Here is a 23,635-nt window from a genome sequence, read left to right as displayed (position 1 = left end):
TCTGAGGAACTCGCTGCTTAATTGCCAGCATTCAAATGACGGAGAGATAAGGCAGAGAGAGTTGCGGGCTGCGGTGGTTTGGAAATGACTTAAGTCTCATGCCTACGTCACAGGACCGAGCGCGTTGTGTTCATCGCTGTGAGATCAACAACCGAAATCCGTAGGCTTGGTCCATAGGTCTTTGCCACGGATTAAGTAATAACAAAGCATGCATTGTGCGTTTCCTCCATCCTGCTTGCTCCACCACCCCAAGTGTTTCGGTTTTTTTGGTCGATGGTGAATCTTGGAATAAGAAATGAAGAATTGCCTGAAATTCAGTCCGAGGCAGGTGCATTCTGGTAGCACAAGCTCTTCCCATTTTTTCCCTTCCATTATAAATGAATTTGTTTAGTTTATTCAATTTATTTTGACTTAAGACGTCAGGTGTGCCTGGGAAACTTGTTGGGTACTCAAAAAGGTATTGACTGACGCTCCTAATAAGCCATGGGCATGGCGCCAGTCTAATTCGCGTCATGGTTGTTGTGACAGGAAATGGGGAAATGGAATAAGAACTTTTCTTGGCAGCACCGAATTGTTTAATGTAGAAAGAGCAAAGTAATCTAATGAAACAATTAAAATGATCAGTGGTTGTTGAAAGTGTCGGGCAGCTAATTTTTATGCTTGTTTATTAGCTATGAAATAGAAACATCATTACTGAAGTTGTAACAGTGTCAGAGAATGATAACGTAGAGTAGAATGTTTAGAAATAGATAGATGGCTTTTTTCAGCTGTCAGAAAGACATTTGTAGATGTTTTCTTTTTTACTTTTCCTGGCACATCTGGGTTTGTTATCTCAGAAGATCTGGACAATACAAACTGGATGGGTCAAGATAGATAATTTTATTCCTGAATATTAATATTCCAAATTTAAATCTGGATGCAAAACAGTCTACTTTTAAAATGAATTTAAGATTATAAACACAGAAGCATGCTATTGAAATATAACCACCTATTCTAGAGGAACATAAAGTTTAAAAGACTGTAGTTTTAGTTTCCTGAATTGTCAAAGTACAATTGTATTTATTTAAACTTATTTTTCCTATTAAACTAATCAGAGGTTAGAAATAAATTCACGGAGAAAAAGAGGAATACCAACAACAGTGCCAGAATTAGACATAAGCAAACCACAGCTTAGGGCCTCACAATGCACAGAAACTCACAAAATTTCCCTTTGTTTTCTTGCTTTTACAATTCCATGTGGCTTTCTAGGTGTGCTGCAAAGTACAGGTAGTCCTCCTTTGACATTGTAACAAGTCATTTAGTGACTTTCATTACAATGACACTGAAAAAAGTAACTTATGACTGTTTTTCATACTTATGATCTTTGCAGCATTCTCATGATCATATGATCAAAATTCAGATACCTGGCAACTGACTCATATTTATGACCATGGCAGCATCCCTGGGTCATATGATCACCTGCAACCTTCTGACAAGCAATATTAATGGAGAAACTAGATTTATTTAACAACCATGTTACTAATTTAACAGCTGGAATGATTCAATTAACAACTATGGCAAGAAAGGTCTAAAATGGGGCAAAATCACTTAGAAAATGTCTCATTTAGCAACAGAAATTTTGGTCTTAATTGTGATCATAAGTCAAGAGAAAAAAGAACCATCTAAATTATAAATACATAATCAATAAAAGCATTCATTTGAAAATTATTTCTATTTTTCACCTCAAATAATTTGCTATTAAATACATATGTTTTCAGGTTTTTTTGTGGCAACCCAAGTTCCTATTTTGTACAGACCATCTGGTGTAACTTTTTAATAGGGGGGGTGTCTCTAAACTTATGAAGCTTAGGGCCTCATCAAGTCTAGATCTGGCATTGCGGCAATTAGCTGCTTCAGACAACAGAATAAAATGAAAGTAACCTGTCCCACCACCCACCTTGAATTTTAAGCAATACCTGTTTACCAAACACCTATTCACACTATTTTTCAAAATTAATTTGCCCCTAGTATGTAGCAAAAGAAATCTCTTTTTGTTTCGACTCAGATAATTACCATTCCGAAAACTGAATATCACAGGAGTAGATGGGAAGACAATTCTGGAGAATTCAATTCACATCAAAAATCTCTTAACCTTTTGTCATATTCTGTTCCGTCATAGAATGTATTTTACTTTTCTGTTTTTCTTTTTGTTACGTAAAGTAATACTAATAGCAGTGTTGTAGCCAGGGAAATTGAATCATGTCCACTCGTGTTTTTAAATGTACATTTAATAAAAAAAATTCAATAAAAAATTTCTATTTAAAAACACGGCACCACTGCTAAAATGACCCTCATTTTATCAGTAAGGTAATAATGTTTATTTATTTATTTATTTATTTTATTTTAATTCCATTTATATCCCGCCCTTCTCCGAAGACTCAGGGCGGCTTACAAGCTTAGCAGTAGCCTTCAATTCTATGTATATGCCTGCTTATTAGGGCTTTCGCCCCCCCCAAGCGGCATTATTACAAAGTCAGCTTAATTGCCCCCAACAATCTGGGTCCTCATTTTACCTACCTCGGAAGGATGGAAGGCTGAGTCAACCTTGAGCCTGGTGGGATGCGAACCTGCACTGATTGCAGGCAGCTGGTGTTACTTAAGGAGGCATTAGCCCGCTGCTCCACCAAGTACAACACCGGAATGTGATGCCTACAGAAACATGGGTCTTCCGGTGTTCAAAGCAAGGGAATAAAATGTCACTAAATGAACTCTTGTAAGTCAAGGGCTACCCGTAACCGCGAGCCACCCAAAGCGATTGGCAGGCTAGCACCTTATCAATTGCATTTCTGTATAAATAAATAAACAGCTCCACCAACTGTGCAACACCATAAAAAGAAAAGAGAATCTGTGAGGAAAAAGTAAGAGAAACACATATTTCTATATTTTAGATATCTTGTGGGCTGGATTCTATAGTCAAAACCACTATGAAAATGAGGAAAATTTAATTATATGCTACTCCTGGAAAACGGAAGTGTTTTTTTTTCTTCGTTTTTCCTGAATTGGGATTATTTGCAAAGAAAACTATGGAAGTATATAGGATTCAGATTCTGCTTTTAATTAATATTATATTATCCACAGGATCTTGTTGTATGTTGTTGCTTCTCCTGGCAACTGTATGGAGATTCATATTCAGTTCCAGAACAATAAATATTCTTCTCTAAATAACATTAATGAAAAAGGTTTTACTATTTGTTTCTCTTTTTTTTTTGGTAAGGTCATTTCTATTCTGTGTTCTTGTTGCTTCACAGTGTTTATGCAGAAGCTGTTTTGTTTCCTAAATTATCATCCCGAGAAATTCTTTTGTTCCTTTCCTCTTTCTTAAAAGAACGAAGAAATTTCTAAAAATATATCTTACATTATTCCACCTTAATCGTCCTTTTGGCTATGTAACACCAGCTGCCTGTAATTAGTGCAGGTTCGCAACCCAGCAGGCTCAAGGTTGACTCAGCCTTCCATCCTTCCGAGGTAGGTAAAATGAGGACCCAGATTGTTGGGGGCAATTAAGCTGACTTTGTAATAATGCCGCTTGGGGTGTGTGTGAAAGCCCTAATAAGCAGGCATATACATAGGATGAAGGCTACTGCTAAGCTTGTAAGCCGCCCTGAGTCTTCGGAGAAGGGCAGGATATAAATGGAATTAAAATAAAAAATAAAAAATAAATTTTAATTCACATGTTTAGCAGTTAATTGATTTTTTAAAAAGTAAATTGATGTTCTGAGAAAAGGATACCAAAAAGTTTCACTTCAACAACAAATGAAACTCCATTCCTTCCCCCTCAAAAAAAATATCAAAGCTATATATTTAGTATATTTTAATTCTTTCCATTGTTTTAAGATGCTTTTAATATGTTTAACTGTAATGTATTTTAATATACTGTTTTTTAAATATTTTACTGTTTTATATTTTAATAAGTTTAAAAACTAATATATTTTTTGAATTGTAAGCTGCCCAGGGTGGCTATGGAAATTGAACAAATAAATAAATAAAAATAAAAGATAAAGCAAACAAACAAACAAAGAAGCTCATCTTTCCCACAGACATGACAAATAAATGAAAATTAATTTTACCAGAAGGATGCAAGTAAAACTATCAGCCAGGTTCATGACAATATGCTTTGGTGCAAAGATGTTAGGTGAAGCCATTTTGGTGTTCCTTCCTATTTTGCCTACAGATCAGCATCATTTGTCATAAATAAGAATTGCAAATTTTGCCTTATCAGAAAAGTATGTACAGCTGCTCTGATTGACTTAACTCACTCACTGACTTAAATACAATATTTCCACTTACAATACATATTATTATTTTCGTCTCTTTGGATCAGTACTGGAATGTGAGATACTTTTGTAATAGTTATGACATCATTCTAAAAAATACTTTTAAGAGCATCCTGGTCAAAAATGGAAAATACACATCAGCTTAATAAACCATAACAATAAAGCTATGAGTACAATCCCCCAATATGTCTTCCAAATTATTATCATGTTTTTCTCCAAGACTTCACATTGGGCATATAAAGTTCCTTGGTTGCAAAGAAGAAAAAGGGATACAACAGACAGAACTGTAGGCAGCAATCCTACTTCTGCTCTTATGAACTGGAAAAATAATAAGCTTATCAATACTTAATATATTCCAATACTGAAGGATAGATGAAGACTGAGTTTAGAGTGTCATTTTACCTCAAAATGAAAATCCCTATTACTATCGCATGATAAACAAGGTCAGTGCAATTTCAAAATGGTTTCTCTGGCCTCATTCTGGATAACAAATCTGGGCAGGCAGATGTGGTACTTCTGCTTAACATATCCAATGACTGTGCCTAGTGGTGCTTGAACCTCAAGCCTTAAGGGGAAAAAAACATTAATTAGAATTAAGAACAGCATTTTGTCTCGCCCTGAGATTTGTTAACAGGATCTTTTACAGTTAGAGTTGAAAACACATGGAAAATCAAGGCAATAAGTAATCAAAAGGGAGTTAACTGCTGATGGGGAACAGAAGATTTTTAATATGTTGTTTTTGGATTTTATGCCCTGCTTTTTGCTTTCTTTTTGTGTTAGTATTAAATCAGGAGCAACAGGAGATTGACTTGCTCAAAATCACTAAATGAATATCCATATGTACACTAGCATATTTGAGTTGTAAAAATCTGAATGACCACTATATGACAGCAAAGAGTTTGCATTTTCTCAATCTCTTTGCTTTCCCCTAATGGTCATAAGGATTTTGTAGCTTATATTTGGTACCTGTCAAAAACAATATGAACCTGAGTCTCCTTAATCAATCCAGCATTTAACAGCTATACCATAGTAGCCCTTATAGTGACGTTCTAGAAGGAGACGATGACTTGGGGAAAGCTATTGTACATTAAAATGGACAGGGGGGAGTTGAGTTTACCTTTTGTAGGCAGCAAATACAAGGACAGCAGCAACAGACACAATGGAACTCCCTTGACAATTGAATGACTGGTTGATTTGTATTATCAAAAAGTTTTATGGTAAATTATCTGAAAGGCCCATAACGGTGCAGATTATAGTCATCATTTTCTTCAGCTGCAAAGTATACCCACTGCCCTGTGGCATTTTTTATTTCATACTTATTACAAGTTTCATAGCCACTTATCACTGAAAAAAACCCAAACACTGATAAGTTAAACAACTGTGTCAAATTCATCCACATATTACTAAAACTTGCATAACAGTGCACATAGGCAACAGTTTTGAACCAAGATACTTCAAATGGCCTATCTTATGGAATGCGTCCAAACTTGAAAAAATTCATTTTGGTGTTAATGTATGCATGCAGTAGCCCAAGAAGAAAAAACAGAAGTCATCTATAACATACAGCGTAAAGAGTGTAACAACCACAAGGTATGACAAACAGGACGAAGACTATCAGATCACATCCATGAACACACCTAGTAGTCAGAAGACTAATGAAAAATCATTAATTTCACAACAAATGAACAGACTTAACCTAGTTTCAATTGGGAAATTGTAAGCATCCTAAATCAACCTAAATCCAAAAAATGCTGGGGAATTCCTGGAAGCTTGGCACTCAGACAAATCAACTAGCAACAGGATCATAGAGATAAATAACATTTATACAACATGCAAAAGATAAATAAAAACCTAAGATATGCAGATGATACCACTCTAATAGCAGAAAGTGAAGAAGAACTAAAAAGCCTCTTGTTGCGAGTGAAGAAGGAAAGTGCAAAAGTTGGGTTGAAACTTAACATTAAGAAAACCAAGATCATGGCATCCGGCCCTCTCAATTCCTGGCAAATAGATGGGGAAGAAATGGAGGTAGTGACAGATTTTATTTTCCTGGCCTCCAAGATCAGTGCAGATGGGGACTGTAGCCAAGAAATTGAAAGATGCTTGTTCCTGGGGAGGAAAGCAATGGGAAATCTAGACAGCATACTAAAAAGCACAGACATCACCCTGTCAACAAAAGTGTGTATAGTCAATTGCAATGCATGGCAGTGAAAGTTGGACCATAAGAAAGGCTGAGCGCAAAGAATTGACGCATTTGAACTATGATGCTGGAAAAAACTCCTGCGAGTCCCTTGGACTGCAAGGCGATCAAACTGGTCAGTCCTAGAGGAGATCAACCCTGACTGCTCTTTAGAAGGCCAGATCCTGAAGTTGAAACTCAAATACTTTGGCCACCTAATGACAAGGAAGGACTCACTGGAGAAGAGCCTAATGCTGGGAAAGATTGAGGGCAATAGAAGGAGACGACAGAGAATGAGGTGGCTGGATGGAGTCACTGAAGCAATAGGCGTGAGCTTAAATGGACTCCAGAAGATGGTAGAGGACAGGAAGGCCTGGAGGAACATTGTCCATGGGGTCACGATGGGTCGGACACGACTTTGCAGCTAACAACAACAACAACAACAAAATAGGAAGTTGACATTCTTCAGCTCCTAGTATCAACTTTCATTACAAGAAGACCTTTCAGAACACAAAATAAAAATGCTATGTGATAGCAGTCCATACTTGTGTCCTAGGAAGAAAAAAGGTGAAGATAAAATTGGGTGATAAATACATCTTGAACAGTGAAAACAATATCTAGACTGAAAATGCCAGCCGCTCTCAAAACTTTCATTTACCACAAAATAAACTAGCGGCTGTCATTTTCAGTCTAGATATCAAAAAGGGGAGCTATTTTTGTTCATAAAAGACAGTCAGATAAATCAGAGATTTCTGTGAAGAAAATATTATTTTCATTTCTTTCCCTTTAAAGCAGAGGTCCCCAACATTTTGGACATGAGGGACTGGTTCCGTGGAGAGAGGTTTTTCTGCGCATGAAGGGGGAGTGGTTTTGTGTCCTGCCTGCATCCTGCAGATGTGGATTTGCTTGTTTGGCATGGACCAGTTTCTGGCATGCCGCAGCCCAGTACCAGTCCACGGACCATGGGTTGGGGACCCCTGCTTTAGAGTTCCTCAACAACCGACGGAAATAATATAAGAGGTAAGTCAACTCATGATTACTCTTGATTAAATTATATATCTGGAGCACCTTCTGCAGACCTTTTCTTTGTAAATAATCTAAATCTAAAAAATCTAAATAATGTTCTGTATTCTCTTATGTCTGCATAAGAGGTTGGTTTTAAGCCAACATCAAAGTTGTGGGGTTCTAGTTTAACAATACCTGGAAGCTTTGTTTCCTTTATAACAGGAAGCTGAATTTCCAGATATTGTTGAAGTACAATACCATCATTTTGGTGATGATGTTGTCACTCTAGAATACGCTTACATTTGAACCAAATTTATCTATTTAACTGAATGCAGCTTTATACATGGCTACTTGACTCTCTCCCAAAGGGCTTTTTGTAATGGTTGAACAGAACTGGACTTGAAATTTAATTCTGATGACTTTTAAATTTTAATCATACAGCTACTTTTTACAAGCTACAAATTTCATTTTTTAAGAGTTGTGAAAATGTAGTTTATTACTTTTTTAACCTTTACAATAAAACCCATCATGAATACTGGTGAAGCAGTGGGTTGCATGTAATTCACATTAATCATGTTCCAGTAGGAAAAATTATGTGTAAGAAGTATGTATGGTACCTTAATATCAGATGTAAACAACAAATCTTATAGCTCATGTATAGGGCGGAAAATGAATAAAGTATTGTGGAATTTTCTTGCTGTAAATTTGTCAGTACTAAACACATATTTAGTATTTTAAATTACACAGCATCTAAAATTTATAAAGTGGAAATGCAAGATTTAAAAATCTCCAAACACCCAGTAATATTTCTTGAAAGCTAAAAAAATACATACTTTCCATGAGCTCAAGCTGCTGGTCAACTATCACCTGATCCATCTGTTACAATGGTTAAAAAAATACAATATTAAAATGAAATGAGTGTAATTATTTTATTTTCAACAGTCACTGTTTTATCATAGCATATATGAAAAGATACCTTTCTATTTTTTCTGTATAGAATACATTGTCATTAAAATGTAAAATGAGGACCCAGATTGTTGGGGGCAATTAAGCTGACTTTGTAATAATGCTGCTTGGGGGGTTTATGAAAGCCCTAATAAGCAGGCATATACATAGAATGAAGGCTACTGCTAAGCTTGTAAGCTGCCCTGAGTCTTCGGAGAAGGGCGGGATATAAATGGAATTTTTTAAAAAAATGTAAAACATTGACTGGAATCAATAATAAGTTATTAATATAAATAAATATAAATTATAATTGATTATTAATAGAATTATTAATACTGACAAGGATGAGCAGAGCAACTCTTGAGCGAAAGAGAGCTTGCACAAAAAAGAGGATACTGAGAGTAGTTAAGTTTACACAGCAACCACACAGATATACTGAGGTGTGTACAAAAGTTTTACTTGTGGGATAAGACAATAGCACAGTCCAGGAAAAAAACAGTCCAGGTCATACACGAGTAATGAAAAGATAGCAGATAACAACAGTCCAAGGATTATCCGATACAGAGTCTTCTTACCAGTCCGTAAGTCAAAACACAGTTCTACAGGTTTAGCAAAACAGTAGCAAACCCACAAACCATGATAAACAGCAAGTAACAGCAAGTGAGAGTGAACGTAACGGAGAGAGAGAAGCTATGTCTCTAGCTCCCTCTTATGGCCGTAGAAAACAGCGCTGGCCAATCATTAGAAGGTATGATGCAATGGATTACACAGTTAAAGTGATACATTACAGTACTATAACAATGATACAATTGTCATTTATATATATTGCTAACTCAACCAGTTTGGCCACAGACATATACCTAACATTCTCCCCTTTGGGTAGGACAATATATTACTTTTTTACAACCTTAGGCCATAATTTTCACAACAAGCTTTGTGCTTAACTGCACCCTGAGCTTTAGTAAAATGATCTGCAATGTTATTGTTGGTTGCACAGTATTCCAACTGTATTAGTTTATCTTTTATACACTGTCTGACATTTAAGTATCATAGGTCAGTATGCTTAGACCATGTTCTGATGGCTGCATTCGTTGCCATCTTAATTGCAGATTGATTATCTTCATAAATGAGAAATGGATTTTCTATAGTTAGTCCCATATCCATTAATACTTATTTATAACATAGTAGTTTGGTACACAAAAGAGACAAACAGGAAAATTCAGCTTCCATTGTGGACAGACTGATATGTTTCTGCCTAATGAATTTCCATCCTATTAGCGAATTACCTAACATTATCACCAAACCTGATGTAGATTTCCGAGTAGTTACATCAGTAACAAAACTTGCATCCGCATAAGCAGTTAAAACCAGATCACAATTAGGTTCTAAATATAACGAGTAATGTATTGTTTGTTTTAGATATCTTAATACCTGCTTCGCTGCCTGCCAGTGCCTAACAGTAGGTTCGGCATTATATATAGCTAATTGGTTAACAATATACGAAATATCTGGCCTGGACCAATTACCTAGATATGAAAGACTACCAATCAAAGACTGATACACTGTTTTGTCAAATGCAGGATTTTTTTATATTAGCATTTTAAAAAATCCTGTGCCATTGGAGTCTATGCAGGTTTACAGAGTTCCATGTTGCATCGCTTCAGCAGTTGGCTTATCTTTCCAGCTTGTGATATCTTGTAACCTTTATCGGTCTTCACAATATCTAGACCCAAATAGTGATTGATTTCACCTAGATTTCTAATCCTGAACTTCTTTTGCAGTTGAGAAATGATGTTAGTTGCATCCTATTCAGTCTTAGTAGTAATTGCTATGTCATCAGTAAACAGCAACAACAAAGAAATTTCACCATTATCTTCCTTCTTAAACAAACATGGATCTGCGATGCTGGCAACAAAGCCCATTGCAGCTAATTCGTTTACAATACACTTGTTCCATTCATATCCTGATTGTTTCAAGCCATAAATACTCTTCTTTATTTCCCACAATCAGTTTTCCGGTCTGTTTTTACACCTAGTGGTTTTGTTATATAGTGTGTTGTAAAGGCGCATGCAGATATGCTGTTTCTACATCTACATGGTTTATTTTGTACCGATTCTTAGCTGCCCAAACTAATGCTGCTCTCAACGTAGTAGGTCTCAGACTAGGTGCAAACACTTCATCATAGTCCTTGTCTGACTGAGCAAATCCTTGAGCAACTAAACGTGCCTTATGGGTAACAGTCCCTGTCACTGCGTTGACAGTCCCATCTATACCCCTCTTCAGTTTGTAGATCCATTTGCAACCAATTGCACACTCTCCTGGTGGAAGTCTAACGTTTTCATATACATCTACTGTAGATCCTGCAAGGATTTCAACTCTTTATCCATTGCTACCTTCCATGCACTCTGATCCTTTGCAGGATACAGTTTAATCTCATCAAAGTTAGAAGGCTCTATATTCACCTGACACACAATACTAGCCTCGTATCTATCAGGTGGACGTCTATCATGAGTCGAGCGTCTAGGCAGTACAGGACTTGGTGTTGGACTCTCCTCTTCTACCTTCTCTACCTCCCCTATCGAGTCCTCCTCTTTTACCATTACAGAAGGTTTATCCTCACTTCTGTTTTCAGTATCAGGGTTATCACTAAAAACGATAGGATCACCAACACTTTCCTGCTCCAGTTTGCTCCAACCAAGGTGTTCTAGAAACCTAGCACTAGCACTACAGTACATGCTAGTGGTACCTAGCTCCCAAAACCTAAATGACCTATGGTTGGACTCATAGCCAACAAAAAACATTTTCTTTGCTCTATGTTGTCCCTTTCGCCTCAGTGGCGATGGAGTATGAACCCATGCTGGGACTCCAAATGTGTGTAAGTAACCCAAATCAGGTTTCCTACCATGCCAGCATGTATATGGTAATTCACCAGTTATGGAATTAACCACAATGTTTAAGATGTGGTTAGCACACATTGTCACCTCTCCCCAAAGTTTTTCGGGTAACCCAGAATCAGACAACATTGTTCTAGCCATAGCCTGCAGCGTTTGCCCTCATCCCTCAATAAACGTGTTGTGTTGTGGTCTGTAAGGGGCTGAACGCTTATGTTCAATGCCAGCCTTCTGTAACAGAGCTACAAAACGCTTATTGATAACTCAGTACCATTATCCATTATAAGGCAAAGAACTTTACATTTCACTTTCCTTTCAGCAAACTTCAGCCAGTTTGCAAAATACTGGAATGTTTCTGCTTTGGTTTTCATTAAGTAACAGAAACCATAATGTTGAATAATGATCCATGATGCTCAAGATATAGCACGCTCCACCAAAACTTGGTTTCATAGGGCCGATGATTCAGTAAGACTATAAGAATCCAAGAGAAATAAATACTTCATTATGTGGGCTTGTTGAAAATTTCAAATTTTGTCCTGGTTAATGACTATAATAAAAACTGATGATAATAAATGTCTCAGACTAGTCATGAACCTTGTAAAAAAAATCTTTTAAACTGAAATGTCAATTAATTCTTTATATATAGCAATGACTGAAAAGCTAGGATTAGGATCAATAGGATCTTGGATAGCTAAAAGAGATTTTTCCAGATAAGACTCTCCAGCTATGCTGGCCAGGGACTAGAGAAAGCATAGTCCAATATAATTAGGGGCTATTAAATAGGGGAAAGAATTAGAATCTTATAATTTTCTATACTGATCATGTAAAAGGTGCATGGGGAAAAATACCTGGCTTAAATATTCTCATCCTGGTGGGCATTTGGGAGGAACTGGTGGGGCTGGCATCCAAATCACAGGTACAGCTGTAGCAGGCACACTGGCAACTTGGAGAGCTCCATAAGACAGTGTATTAGGTTGAACTGCCAAGTTTCAAAAGAACAATGAGTACATTGTTTAGCAAATTCTTTTCCAAAATGCAAAGAATAACCAAACATTAACAAGAATTTCAAAAGGTTTGTGTTAAAATTTCAGTTAAAATATCTGCATTGGTCTATCAAATAAGAAACATAACCTTCTATGTTATATAGTATGGCATTATGTAAATATATGATTGGAGGTTATAAATATATATATATATATATATATAAAACTAAACAAACTTTTGGATTTTAGTCACATTACTTTGCTTGCTCCTGGTCTGCCCCACATTCTTTTCTGGAATGTTTTAGGAAATCAGTGGTTTTACACATTATTTTCATGTCACCCTTGAACGATTCCACATCTCCTCAGGTGTGAGCTCAGGGGAGGATGAGCCAATTCCTGGCACATCAGGAACTGAGTTGATTGATAGCTCTGAACCGTCTGGAAGGGATTTGGCAGAGGTACAGCTGGGGAAAGTTTGCCATGGCAGACGGCCAGCAAAGGTGTCTTCTGCACCTCATCTGAGGACATGTAAGGCAGAGAAAAGACAGGAACAGGGAAGGTCAGCCAGACTATTCAAGAGGGGAATGGCCCACCCATCTTGATGGACTGCATAGGAAGCTGGCTGTTTATCACAGCAGACAGAAAGAGGCATTGCTGGGAACAATGTGTTTGTTTTCTAGCTGTGTTTTTTATCATAATTCCTGCTTCACTCTGGATTGACACTGTGTTTGGAATTGTGCCTTGGAGACTGAACTTTTCTTGCCCTGTTGTGCCTGGTGGATTTAAGTTTCTCTGGTGGAGTTATTTTGTTTGAGCAACTCTCAAGTGCTTTGTGGACTATTAGGCCATTGCTCTGTGGATTAACCTTGGTGTACTTGTGGCTTGACTTGATTGGGACGGTACTGGATTTTTGATGAAGGGAATTGTTGGGGAATATTAATAAATTCACTAAACCAGAGGTCCCCAACCTTTATGATTTGGTGGTCCGGAAAGGGAAGTAGGCACTGTTATGCGTGAGTGCGCATGCACTAATGGGCTGTGCACAAGTGCATGCACATTTGCAAATGGGCCACATGCGAGCACATGTACATGGGCAAGTGGGGCCATGGGAGTGGGAGTGCCAAAAATGGGGCAGCACTAACACCAATGGAATGCTTGGTATGGAGCAGTGCTAGTGCCGGCGGGATGCTCCATGCAGGGTGGCACTAGGGCCAGCAGGACACTTGGGGTGGCTAGCGCCAGTGGGAGGCTTGGGGTGGCTCTAGCACTGGTGGGATGCTCAGGGCGGCACTAGTGCTGGCAGGGTACTTCGTGTGGGGCAGTGCTAATGCCAGTGGGACGCTCGAGCTGGAGCAGCGCTAATGCTGGGGGGATGCTCGAAGTGGCACTAGTGCCAGCAGGACTCTCAGGGCCCAGTGGTCCTAGTGCTAAGGGACACCCGCAGTGGCGCTAACATGAGTGTGGGGGGAGAGTTCAAGCACACATGCACATGCATTGGCCATCCCTTCATGTGACCTAGTGACCAAGAGGCCACAGCCCAATAGTGAGCCATGGCCCACAGGTTGGGGATCCCTGAATAAACCACAGTGAGAAGGGCAGTACAATTATTCATTTTGGTGGGAGGGAAGAATTGGTAATTTATTTTAATCTGAGATGTTTAATTTCAAAGTTTAACTCTACTACTTCCACCCATATACAGTGGACTCTGACTGGTAAACTTCAGTAAGCCATCAATTTTCAGTCTATCTAATGTTGCAGATGATGTAGTAATGCCATTAAAAAGATCCTATCAAAAGAACAACTAGATAGAATGTCACAAAACATAATTTCAACAATATGAGAAAAGGCAGAAGCCCTCTGAGGCTGTGTGGGTTTTATTCTTAGAAAGAAGCAGAAACCCTGCCTTTTAACATGGAGTTATTGGTGAGGGGAAGAGGGGAAGAGAGAGGTAAAGATTTACCCTTCTAGTCAGTCTTGATTCTGGATGATATTATTCATACCTACATTAGTTTTCTTGATAATAATGGTAAGCAGTTTCCCTTTGCCTTCTTCCAGGAAGTGTTTTCAACTTCCTACTGTAACCTACAGCCTTAGTATTTCCTAAAATGCCAAAAACCTTGAGCTACTGGAAGAAAAAGTCTAGATTTGGCTTTAATGCTGAGATTTTGTGTCCTATTAAGAACTATTGACTATTAAGGCAACAATATGACCAATTTTTAGCTGTGAAATTTTGAAGGTTTTTTTAATTAAAAAAGAAAAGCCACAATGAAAGCAGGAAGTTTCGTACTGGCATACCACTGGCATTTCCACTCTCAAATCCCCAACCCTCCTGTCAAATTTGGGAAAGAATAATTCTGATGATTCCCTGGAAGGAACATATGTTCAGATAACACAGTTATCTCAGGAACACCTCTGTTCCTGGAAAGCACCAGGGAATCACCCAAAGCCACAAAGGGCATGCTTGGCTATGTCTGTACTTCTTTATCTTATCTACTGGGTGCCAGCTCCTCTTATGGGGAAAAGTTATAGCCAGTTATAAAAGTATAAATATGTGTCTCACTCTCCATTCGTGGTTCTCTCTTGCTTTAAAGGGCCTGTTTTTATTCAGCTGAATAAAAGCGCATAGCTTTTCAAGGCAAACATCAGGACTCTGTCCTTATTGCACCAAGTCACACCTGAAAACCAGCAGAACACTTAATGGAAAAGTTTTTTTTTTGAACCAAGAAAACTGGAGATACTTCAGTAACTTACCTGGCAAAGTTGGTGGAGATCTATATTGAAGCAATCCAGATGCCTGCTGAGGAATTTCAACTTGGACCTCGGCACCTGGATAACCTGGGACAGCATATCCCTGGCCTGGATAACCTGTGCCTTGATAATCTGTAGGTGGAGGTTGTTTAGCTAGAAGAACAAGAAACATTTAAGCTAACGGATGGATGAAATGCTTAATGTCAGTATACTGCCATAGTAATTATAACCTTATTTTTTATTTGTTATTTATGTGATAAAGCAAGTGAGTTTAATTCCAGCAAAGCTATTCTTAACAGATATATGTATTTTCCATTTTCTATATGGGGAAAAAAACTGATAGCTAATAAACTAATAAGAAAAAAAACCTACTGTAAAATCATATCTAACCAATATTTCTCTATAGAACCCTCTGGTATAATGTAATATTTTCCAACACAATTTAAATCACATATAGTGTTTTATTTTCCAGACACACTTAGCTAAGATAATCTAAATGTGTATTTAAATTTTTGCTATTTCTAGTGCCCCAATTAAATTATAACAAATTATAAAAAAAGATTTTTCCTATATTTTTCTTATATATGTTTTGCTTGATTATCATTTTTAATTTCAACAGTAATTCGCTTTTCATAAGGGCTGCCCAGAGGTATTTAGCCAGCTGCTATGTTGCATTCAGCTGTAGCACAAACAATCTCTTTTCTCTAATTAAAGCCCAATGCAGTATTATTATTATTATTGCTGAAGTTTGTTAAGCCATAACAAGGCTAAAATTCTTCTTATATTTTTTGAAGTTTTAGTAATTAATTGCAGAATTAATTGCACATCACCTGCTATTTTATTTAACTTATAACAGCACTCTAAAGGTACATTGATAATTCGATGCTAACTAACATGTGATAGGACAAAACAATTTGTGTTCCTCAAGTTATTTTTGGTTATAACATCAAAACTCCTTGATGGAAATCAAAGTACAATTCTATATACTACATTCCTGGGATAAGATACTGAGAAAACATCCTACATATAAAGATGGATAAATTATATAGAAAACAATTAAATGAAATACTCCACATAAAAAGTTATTAGTATCTTAGCATAGAAATCTTCTTTACTTCATATTAGAATTTATTTTATGTACATATCAATCTGTATTGCAATATATTTCAGTAGACTTTAACATACAGATCAGTACTACAATGTTTTTCTAGTCTTCTTACCATTTCAGAAATTATTATATTGTATTTTCAAACTGTAAATGAAATTGCATTTACTGGGCTTTATTGATTAGTTAAAAATGAAGCAGATGGCTATATGTAATCTATTCGTGCACATGATGGATACTGCATGATTTTGCATACTATGACACTGTCATAAAAAAGGTTAAACTTCATAGTTTAACTAAGGTGATTTTATTGATTTTAATGATATTCAAAGCAGTGCAGACTGCATAGACTTTATAGGACTCTATTGAAGCATATGATAAGGACAGTACAGGTAATCCTTGATTTACAACCATTTGTTTAGTGATGGAAATTACATCAGCACTGAAAAAAGTGACTTATGACCAATTTTCACACCTATGAGCATGGCAGCATCCTCATGGTCACATGATTAAAATTAAGATGCTTGACAACTGGCATGTATTGTCCCAGGGTCATGTGATCACTATCGTAATCTTCCCAGCTGGCTTCCAACAAGCAGATCAATGGAGGAAGCCAGCTTCATTAAATGACTGTATGATTCACTTAACAACTGCACGGATTCACTTTTGACAAAAAAGGTCATGAACTGAGACAAACTCACTTAAGAACTGTCCTGCTTAGCAACAGAAATTTTGCCCTCAATTGTTCTCATAAGTCAAAGACTACTTATAAAAGAGGATAGATACATTGATGATTTACAAAGAAAATATTTCCAATTTTAAAAGTAGTTAAATTTTATTCACACGCCATTTTTCTTGATTATGTCTTCAATTCATTCTGGAAAAAATAAAATACAAGATGCTTCCAAGAACCAGTAGCAAAATCAAGTGTTTTATTTGGCAAGACATTTTGTAATGAAGGCTGATATTACTCAGATTTCTTTTACCTTATTTAGCAGTACTGAGCTCTCTTTAAATAAATATTTCTGAACTTACACAAATACAGCATTGCTCTGCCATTCCTTAAAGCAAACACTTTTTAAAACTTCTTAAAAGACTATGCAGCTGCTTTAATTCTGTGTTTGTGTAACTTCCAACTTACTTCCACAAGATTATTTTCAAGGATGCACAGACCTATTCTTCAGTTTTTCTTCTTACACCATGAAGTATAAACCTGTCATTTTTCTACATTATAAGGAGCACTACATTTTCCCTGTGTGTATATTCCACTAATTTCTATCCATCAGAATAGTAGATCATGCTATATCATGATTTTCCAGTTTTAGAAATCCACACACATTGTCTGGATTTGCATATTGATTTTCAAACCTCAGTGGCTAAATTCTTACAACTAGAGACAAAAAAAACAGCCAAGAAAGAATCAAAATCATAATTTAGTAGCATGCTTTGCCAGTAGTAATTCATGCTCAGATCATTACTCATTGGATTACTGTAAATTGCTCTCCAAGTTTTTGAAGCCAAACCAATGTATCTAATTTGGATTTTAAGTGGCCCTTTTTTAATTTGGTAACTTTTTACCTAACCTTATTTTTGAGAAAAAAAAATATTTAGTAGCATTCCTTGGTGAGAGGGGATGGAGTTGATAGTCCAGCATTAATTTGTATGAAGAAGTGTCATGCACTTTTCCTAGAATTTTGCAAATCTTTCCCAAGTGAAATTAGCGGGGGATTTAATCATGAGAGTTTCACTAAGGGATCTGAACTGAAGGTGTCACTGGGTTTTTGCATCTGTGGGAATGATCATTTTCCACTGGCATGTTTTTGCCTAGGTAGAAGGCACTGTTTTCCTAATTTCTTTATATAAATTTGAGAAGAGCTGAAGGTTTTATTGTGAATTAAATATTTCTAAACATCAGATGTTATAGCCACTAAAATTTAATTTTAATTATCATTCACAGCTAAGCTTAATCCTTGAGGTAGTTTTATTTTTTTCCATTCAATTATGTCTGAGTCTTGGAGTTTGCCTGCATAAGTCCCAGCTGTTTTCTGCCAAGGTTAGGGTTTGCCACAGTTCTTAAGTAAATTACTGCAGCTGTTAAGTTAGTAATGTGGTTGTTTAGTTAGTGAATCTAGCTTCCCCACTGACTTTGCTTGACAGAAGGTGATTACATGACCCTGGAACACTGCAACCATTATAAATATGAACCAGTTGTCAAGCATCTGTATGTAAATCACATGTCTATGGGGATGCTGCAATGATCATAAGTGTGAAAAATGGTCATGTCACATTTTCAGTGCTATTGTAACTTTGAATGGTCACTAAATGAAGTGTTGTAAGTCACATATATTTAGAAATTTCCATTCTTTTCTTCAAATCATGCTCAGTTTCAGACTCCTCCATGCTTCTTTAGGAGCAAATTGAGAGAATAAGAAACTCCCGTGCCTTCAATACTATTCTATTTCAGTCTGAATTTCTCTTCACCAGCTTTCTTTTTAACACCTCTCCTCAGTTTTGCTATTTAACCATTGCATCAGGGCAATAAGAGTTAAGTCTAGCATTAAAGGGCAATTGTCAGTGGGCCCCAAATGGGTCATGGGGCAAGAATGATAGGCATTCATTCTCTAAAAGGTGGGAGGCAGCTGCTATTAGATGTTTTCAGAGATTCCTTTCCCAAGCTGGGGGATTCCAGAAGCATTAGAACTATCACCCCGAGCCAAGTTAGAAATAAACCAGCTTGTTCATAAGAACTTGTACAGCAGGATACACAAGGCTTAAATGTTGCTAGCTAGTTTTGTCCCGTTCATGGATTACTGCCTTGTCGTGGTGAAGGGGCTTGCGTAATTCAATGAAGCTATGAGCTATGCCGTGCAGGGCCACCCAAGATGGAAAGGTCACAGCAGAGAGTTCTGACAAAATGTGATCCATTGGAGAAGAAAATGGCAACCCACTCCAGTATCTTTGCCATGAAAACCCTATGGACAGTACCAAAAGGCAAAACAATATGACACTGGAAGATGAGCCCCTCAGGTCGTAAGGTGTCCAATATGCTACTGGGGAAGAACAGAGGGCTAGTACTAGTAGCGCCAGAAAGAATGAAGTGACTGGGCCAAAGCCAAAAGGACGCTCAGCTGTGGATGTATCTGGATGTGTCTGGTGGTGAAAGGAAAGTCCGATGCTGTAAAGATTTTTTCTCCATAGGAACCTGGAATGTAAGATCCATGAATAAAGGAAAGCTGGACGTGGTCAAACAAGAGATGACAACACTGAACATCAACATCTTAGGTATCAGCGAACTAAAATGGACAGGAATGGGTTTTGGTTTTAGCAACCAAAAACATCCCAAAGAAAAAGAAATGCAAGAAAGCAAAATGGCTGTCTGAGGAAGCTTTGCAAATAGCTGAGGAAAGGAGGGAAGTGAAAGGCAAGGGAGAAAAAGAAAGATATGCCCAATTGAATGCAGAATTCCAGAGAATAGCTAGAAGAGATAAGAATGCCTTCTTAAATGAACAGTGCAAAGAAATAGAAGAAAACAATAGAATAGGGAGGACCAGAGATCTTTTCAAGAAAATTGGAGAGATGAAGGGAAAGTTTAATGCAGAAATGGGCATGATAAAGGACCAAAATGGCAGGGACCTAACAGAGGAAGAAGAGATTAAGAAGAGGTGGCAAAATTACACAGAAGAACTATACAAGAATGAGCTTAATGTCCCTGATAATCAAAATGAGTTGGTCACTGACCTCAAGCCAGACATCCTAGAATGTGAAGTGGGCCTTAGAAAAGCTGAGCAACAAAAAAAGCTAGTGGAGGTGACAGTATTCCAGCTGAGCTATTCAAAATCTTAAAAGACGATGCAGTAAAAGTGCTACATTCAATTTGCCAGCAAATTTGGAAAACTCAACAGTGGCCACAGGATTGGAAAAGATCGGTTTACATTCCAATTACAAAGAAAGGCAGTGCGAAAGAATGTTCAAACTATCACACCATTGCACTCATTTCTCATGCTAGTAAAGTTATACTTGAAATCATACAAGCTAGACTCCAGCAGTATGTGGATCAAGAACTACCAGAAGTGCAGGCAGGATTCCGAAGAGGCAGAGGAACTAGAGATCAAATTGCCAACATACGCTGGATCATGGAGAAAGCTAGAGAGTTCCAGAAAAACATCTACTTCTGCTTCATTGACTATGCTAAAGCCTTTGATTGTGTGGATCATAACAAACTGTGGCAAGTTCTTAAAGAGATGGGCGTACCAGACCATCATATTTGTCTCTTGAGAAACCTATATGTGGGCCAAGAAACAACAGTAAGAACTGGACACGGAACCACTGATTGGTTCAAAATTGGGAATTGGAGTCCGGCAAGGCTGTATACTGTCGCCCTGCCTATTTAACTTATATGCAGAGCACATCATGAGAAAGGCAGGGCTAGATGATTCAAAAGTTGGAATTAAGATTGCCGGAAGAAATATCAACAAGCTAAGATATGCAGATGATACTACTCTAATGGCAGAAAGTGAAGAGGAACTAAAGAGTCTCTTGTTGTGGGTGAAGAAGGAGAGTGCAAAAGTTGGCTTGAAACTTAACATTAGAAAATCTTAGAAAACCAAGATCATGGCATCTGGCCCTCTCAATTCCTGGCAAATAAATGGGGAAGAAATGGAGGTAGTGACAGATTTTATTTTCCTGGGCTCCAAGATCACTGCAGATGGGGACTGTAGCCAAGAAATTAAAAGACGCCTGCTCCTCAGGAGGAAAGCCATGGCAAATCTAGACAGCGCACTAAAAAACAGAGACATCACCCTGTCAACAAAAGTGTGTATAGTCAAGGCTATGGTCTTCCCAGTTGCAATGTATGGCAGTGAAAGTTGGACCATAAAAAAGGCTGAGTGCCAAAGAATTGAGGCCTTTGAACTATGGTGCTGGAGAAGACTCCTGCGAGTCCCTTGGACTGCAAGGCGATCAAACCAGTCAATCCTAGAGGAGATCAATCCTGACTGCTCTTTAGAAGGCCAGATCCTGAAGCTAAAACTTAAACACTTTGGCCACCTAATGAGAAGGAAGGACTCACTGGAGAAGAGCCTAATGCTGGGAAAGATTGAGGGCAATAGAACTGGGGGATGACAGAGAATGAGGTGGCTGGATGGAGTCACTGAAGCAGAAGGCGTGAGCTTAAATGGATTCCAGAAGATGGTAGAGGACAGGAAGGCCTGGAGGAATGTTGTCCATAGGGTCATGATGGGTCGGACACGACTTCGCAGCTAACAACAACAACAACAGCTAGTTTTGTAGCTGTGGTATCATATAATCCCTTTCAGGTTCAATACATTGTTCAACCAAGGTGTAGCTAACCATACAAAAGGCATGGAGAAAATTAAAAGAATATGCTATCCAGCAGATAGATCCTATTCCAAACACCAGGAAAGAATCATCAACTTCAGTTATGAGTTAACAAAACAACAGTGAAAAGCTTTTCAATCTACAAAGAGCTAGTCTACTAATGTAAGGTTGAGTAAACTTTTGGTGATCATGTGCCACACTTTTTGTGGGGGAGGGGGAGAAGAAAGACCTTCTGAATATTTTACAACACAACTACAGAAAGTTGAGCATTGTCCTTTGTGGTTTTCTAGGAACTGTAAATCTAGAGGCACTAGCTGCCTCTCCTTCACTCAGTTTTATCAGTTTAGTATCCTAGTCAAGAGTTCTAACCATAAGGAAAATCAGTACAAAAGCTAATAATTCTGTGCCATTTATTAGGCAAGCAAAACATTAGGTCATAGTTTATTAGTCTGCACATCCCATTACAAAAATACAAGGGGGGAAATTGTGATTAATTAAGGACCTGAACTGCAGAAACCTGAGATGTATCAAAGGACATCCCACACACACACCAAGAAACAGCAACTTCTCCTCCAATCCATTGACAATAATTGCAAAAGGTGGAACTGAGACTCACTAGATCAAATACAGACCAATTATTTTTTCCTTCATGAAGTTCCTCACCAGGCAACGTTCACTTTTTCTCTTCTTAAAACAGCACACACACACACACACACACACACACACACACCCTCCATCCTCCACACACAGCCTTAGGGTTAAAGAGCCAAAGATTCTAGTCGCGCTGTTGCGTTCAAATACACATCATCCTCATCCAATGATACACGTGCTGAGGCTGACGGATGCTGCCCCTTCACCCCCCCCCCACCCCCATCTCTGGAGTTACACAGGCTACCCTTCATCTCTGGAAATAAAACTCCACGTTTTCGTGGCCTGGGGTGGAGGAAAAAAGTGGCTCACGAATGAAGGCAAATACACGCGTCCCGAGAAAGTATGCCAGGATACCGGGACCAGAGGTTTGGCTTTCGAGCTGGTGCTGGAGCCCATCGGCAGGAATTGAGGGAAGCAGAATTCTCTAGCAGAATGGGAGAAGTTCCCTAAGGATGGGCTACAGCAGGGGTAGGCAACCTCGGCTCTTTTATGACTCATGGACTTCAACTCCCAGAATTCCTGAGTCAGCTGATTCAGGAATTCTGGGAGTTGAAGTCCATGAGTCATAAAAGAGCCGAGGTTGCCTACCCCTGGGCTACAGCACCAGTCCGAAAGTTCGAAAGGCTGAACCTCTGATCCCGGTGACCGATTGGATCCTGCAAAAAAAGGTGGCTGCGTGAGCCCCCTTCAGTGCGCTGATTTCAAGTGCCCTGCCTCCGGAAGCGAAAATAAAGATTTACTACACAGAACTATAAACAGCAAACAGGACACTAGTAAACGCGTTCTAGGACTAGCGTACTACTACTCTTTCTCATTCTGGAGAGGAAGAAGCGGTTGCGCCTGGAAGTCCGCATCTTAGAGGAAGAAACCGGCTTAATTAGTCCTGCGAGCTAAGCTAAGCTACTTCCCCGTTTTCTTTTCCATATGATAATGACTAAGTGCCAGGGAAGTCAGAAAGGAAGAGGAAACTTATCATGTTTCGAGAGCAAGTGAAAATCCAGTTTACATGAGATAATTTCGGCCGCAGGTATTTACGGGAAAGGGATGCCTACCTTGGGAGATTCCGGCTTGACTTCGGCTTCGTTTCTTTACAGCTTAAAATGCTACACAATATGAGCGACTGCAACCGCCTTTGCTTTTCACGGATGAAGGAAAAGGAGGGGCAGAGGAAGGGCGAGGACCAAGAAACCAGATATGAAAGGGAGGGAAAGCTATAGGGACAAAAGGCTGGACTCTGGCTGAGACAAGAATAGGACTTCCGGGTATGTTGTCCACCTGTGGATGGTTACCTTCGTGACCTGGAAAAGCCCCTCGTTGTCTTCTACTACCAGTACTCTTGGACATTTTGAAGACAGGGAATTTGTTATTTTTGGAAAGTTATTCGAAGCCCCTGTCATGCCCTTATTTCTTAATTCATTGCGATACATATTTGCATATAGCTTCCAGGATTGAGTTTTGCTCATTCAAACATTAGTCAT

At 38.3% G+C, this 23,635-nt stretch overlaps 1 protein-coding gene across 1 annotated transcript in view; it reads right to left on the bottom strand.

The window, feature by feature from the left end:
- Positions 1–23,268, bottom strand: part of LOC310641546 (phospholipid scramblase 1-like) — a 52,130-nt gene extending 28,862 nt beyond the window's left edge. The window contains exons 1-3 of the mRNA XM_083364705.1: positions 23,210–23,268; positions 15,068–15,217; positions 12,182–12,312 (exon numbers count right to left, since the gene is read on the bottom strand). Of these exons, the coding sequence (XP_083220831.1) occupies positions 12,182–12,212 (31 nt within the window). The 5' untranslated portion in view covers positions 12,213–12,312; positions 15,068–15,217; positions 23,210–23,268. The remainder of the gene's footprint in view (positions 1–12,181; positions 12,313–15,067; positions 15,218–23,209) is intronic.
- Between the last annotated feature and the right edge of the window lie 367 nt (positions 23,269–23,635).

This window comes from Vipera ursinii (assembly GCF_947247035.1).
Source record: "Vipera ursinii genome assembly, chromosome: 5".
NCBI lineage: Eukaryota > Metazoa > Chordata > Lepidosauria > Squamata > Viperidae > Vipera > Vipera ursinii.
The sequence above is the reverse complement of the archived record's forward strand: the minus strand, read 5'-3'. Positions and strand labels throughout refer to the sequence as shown.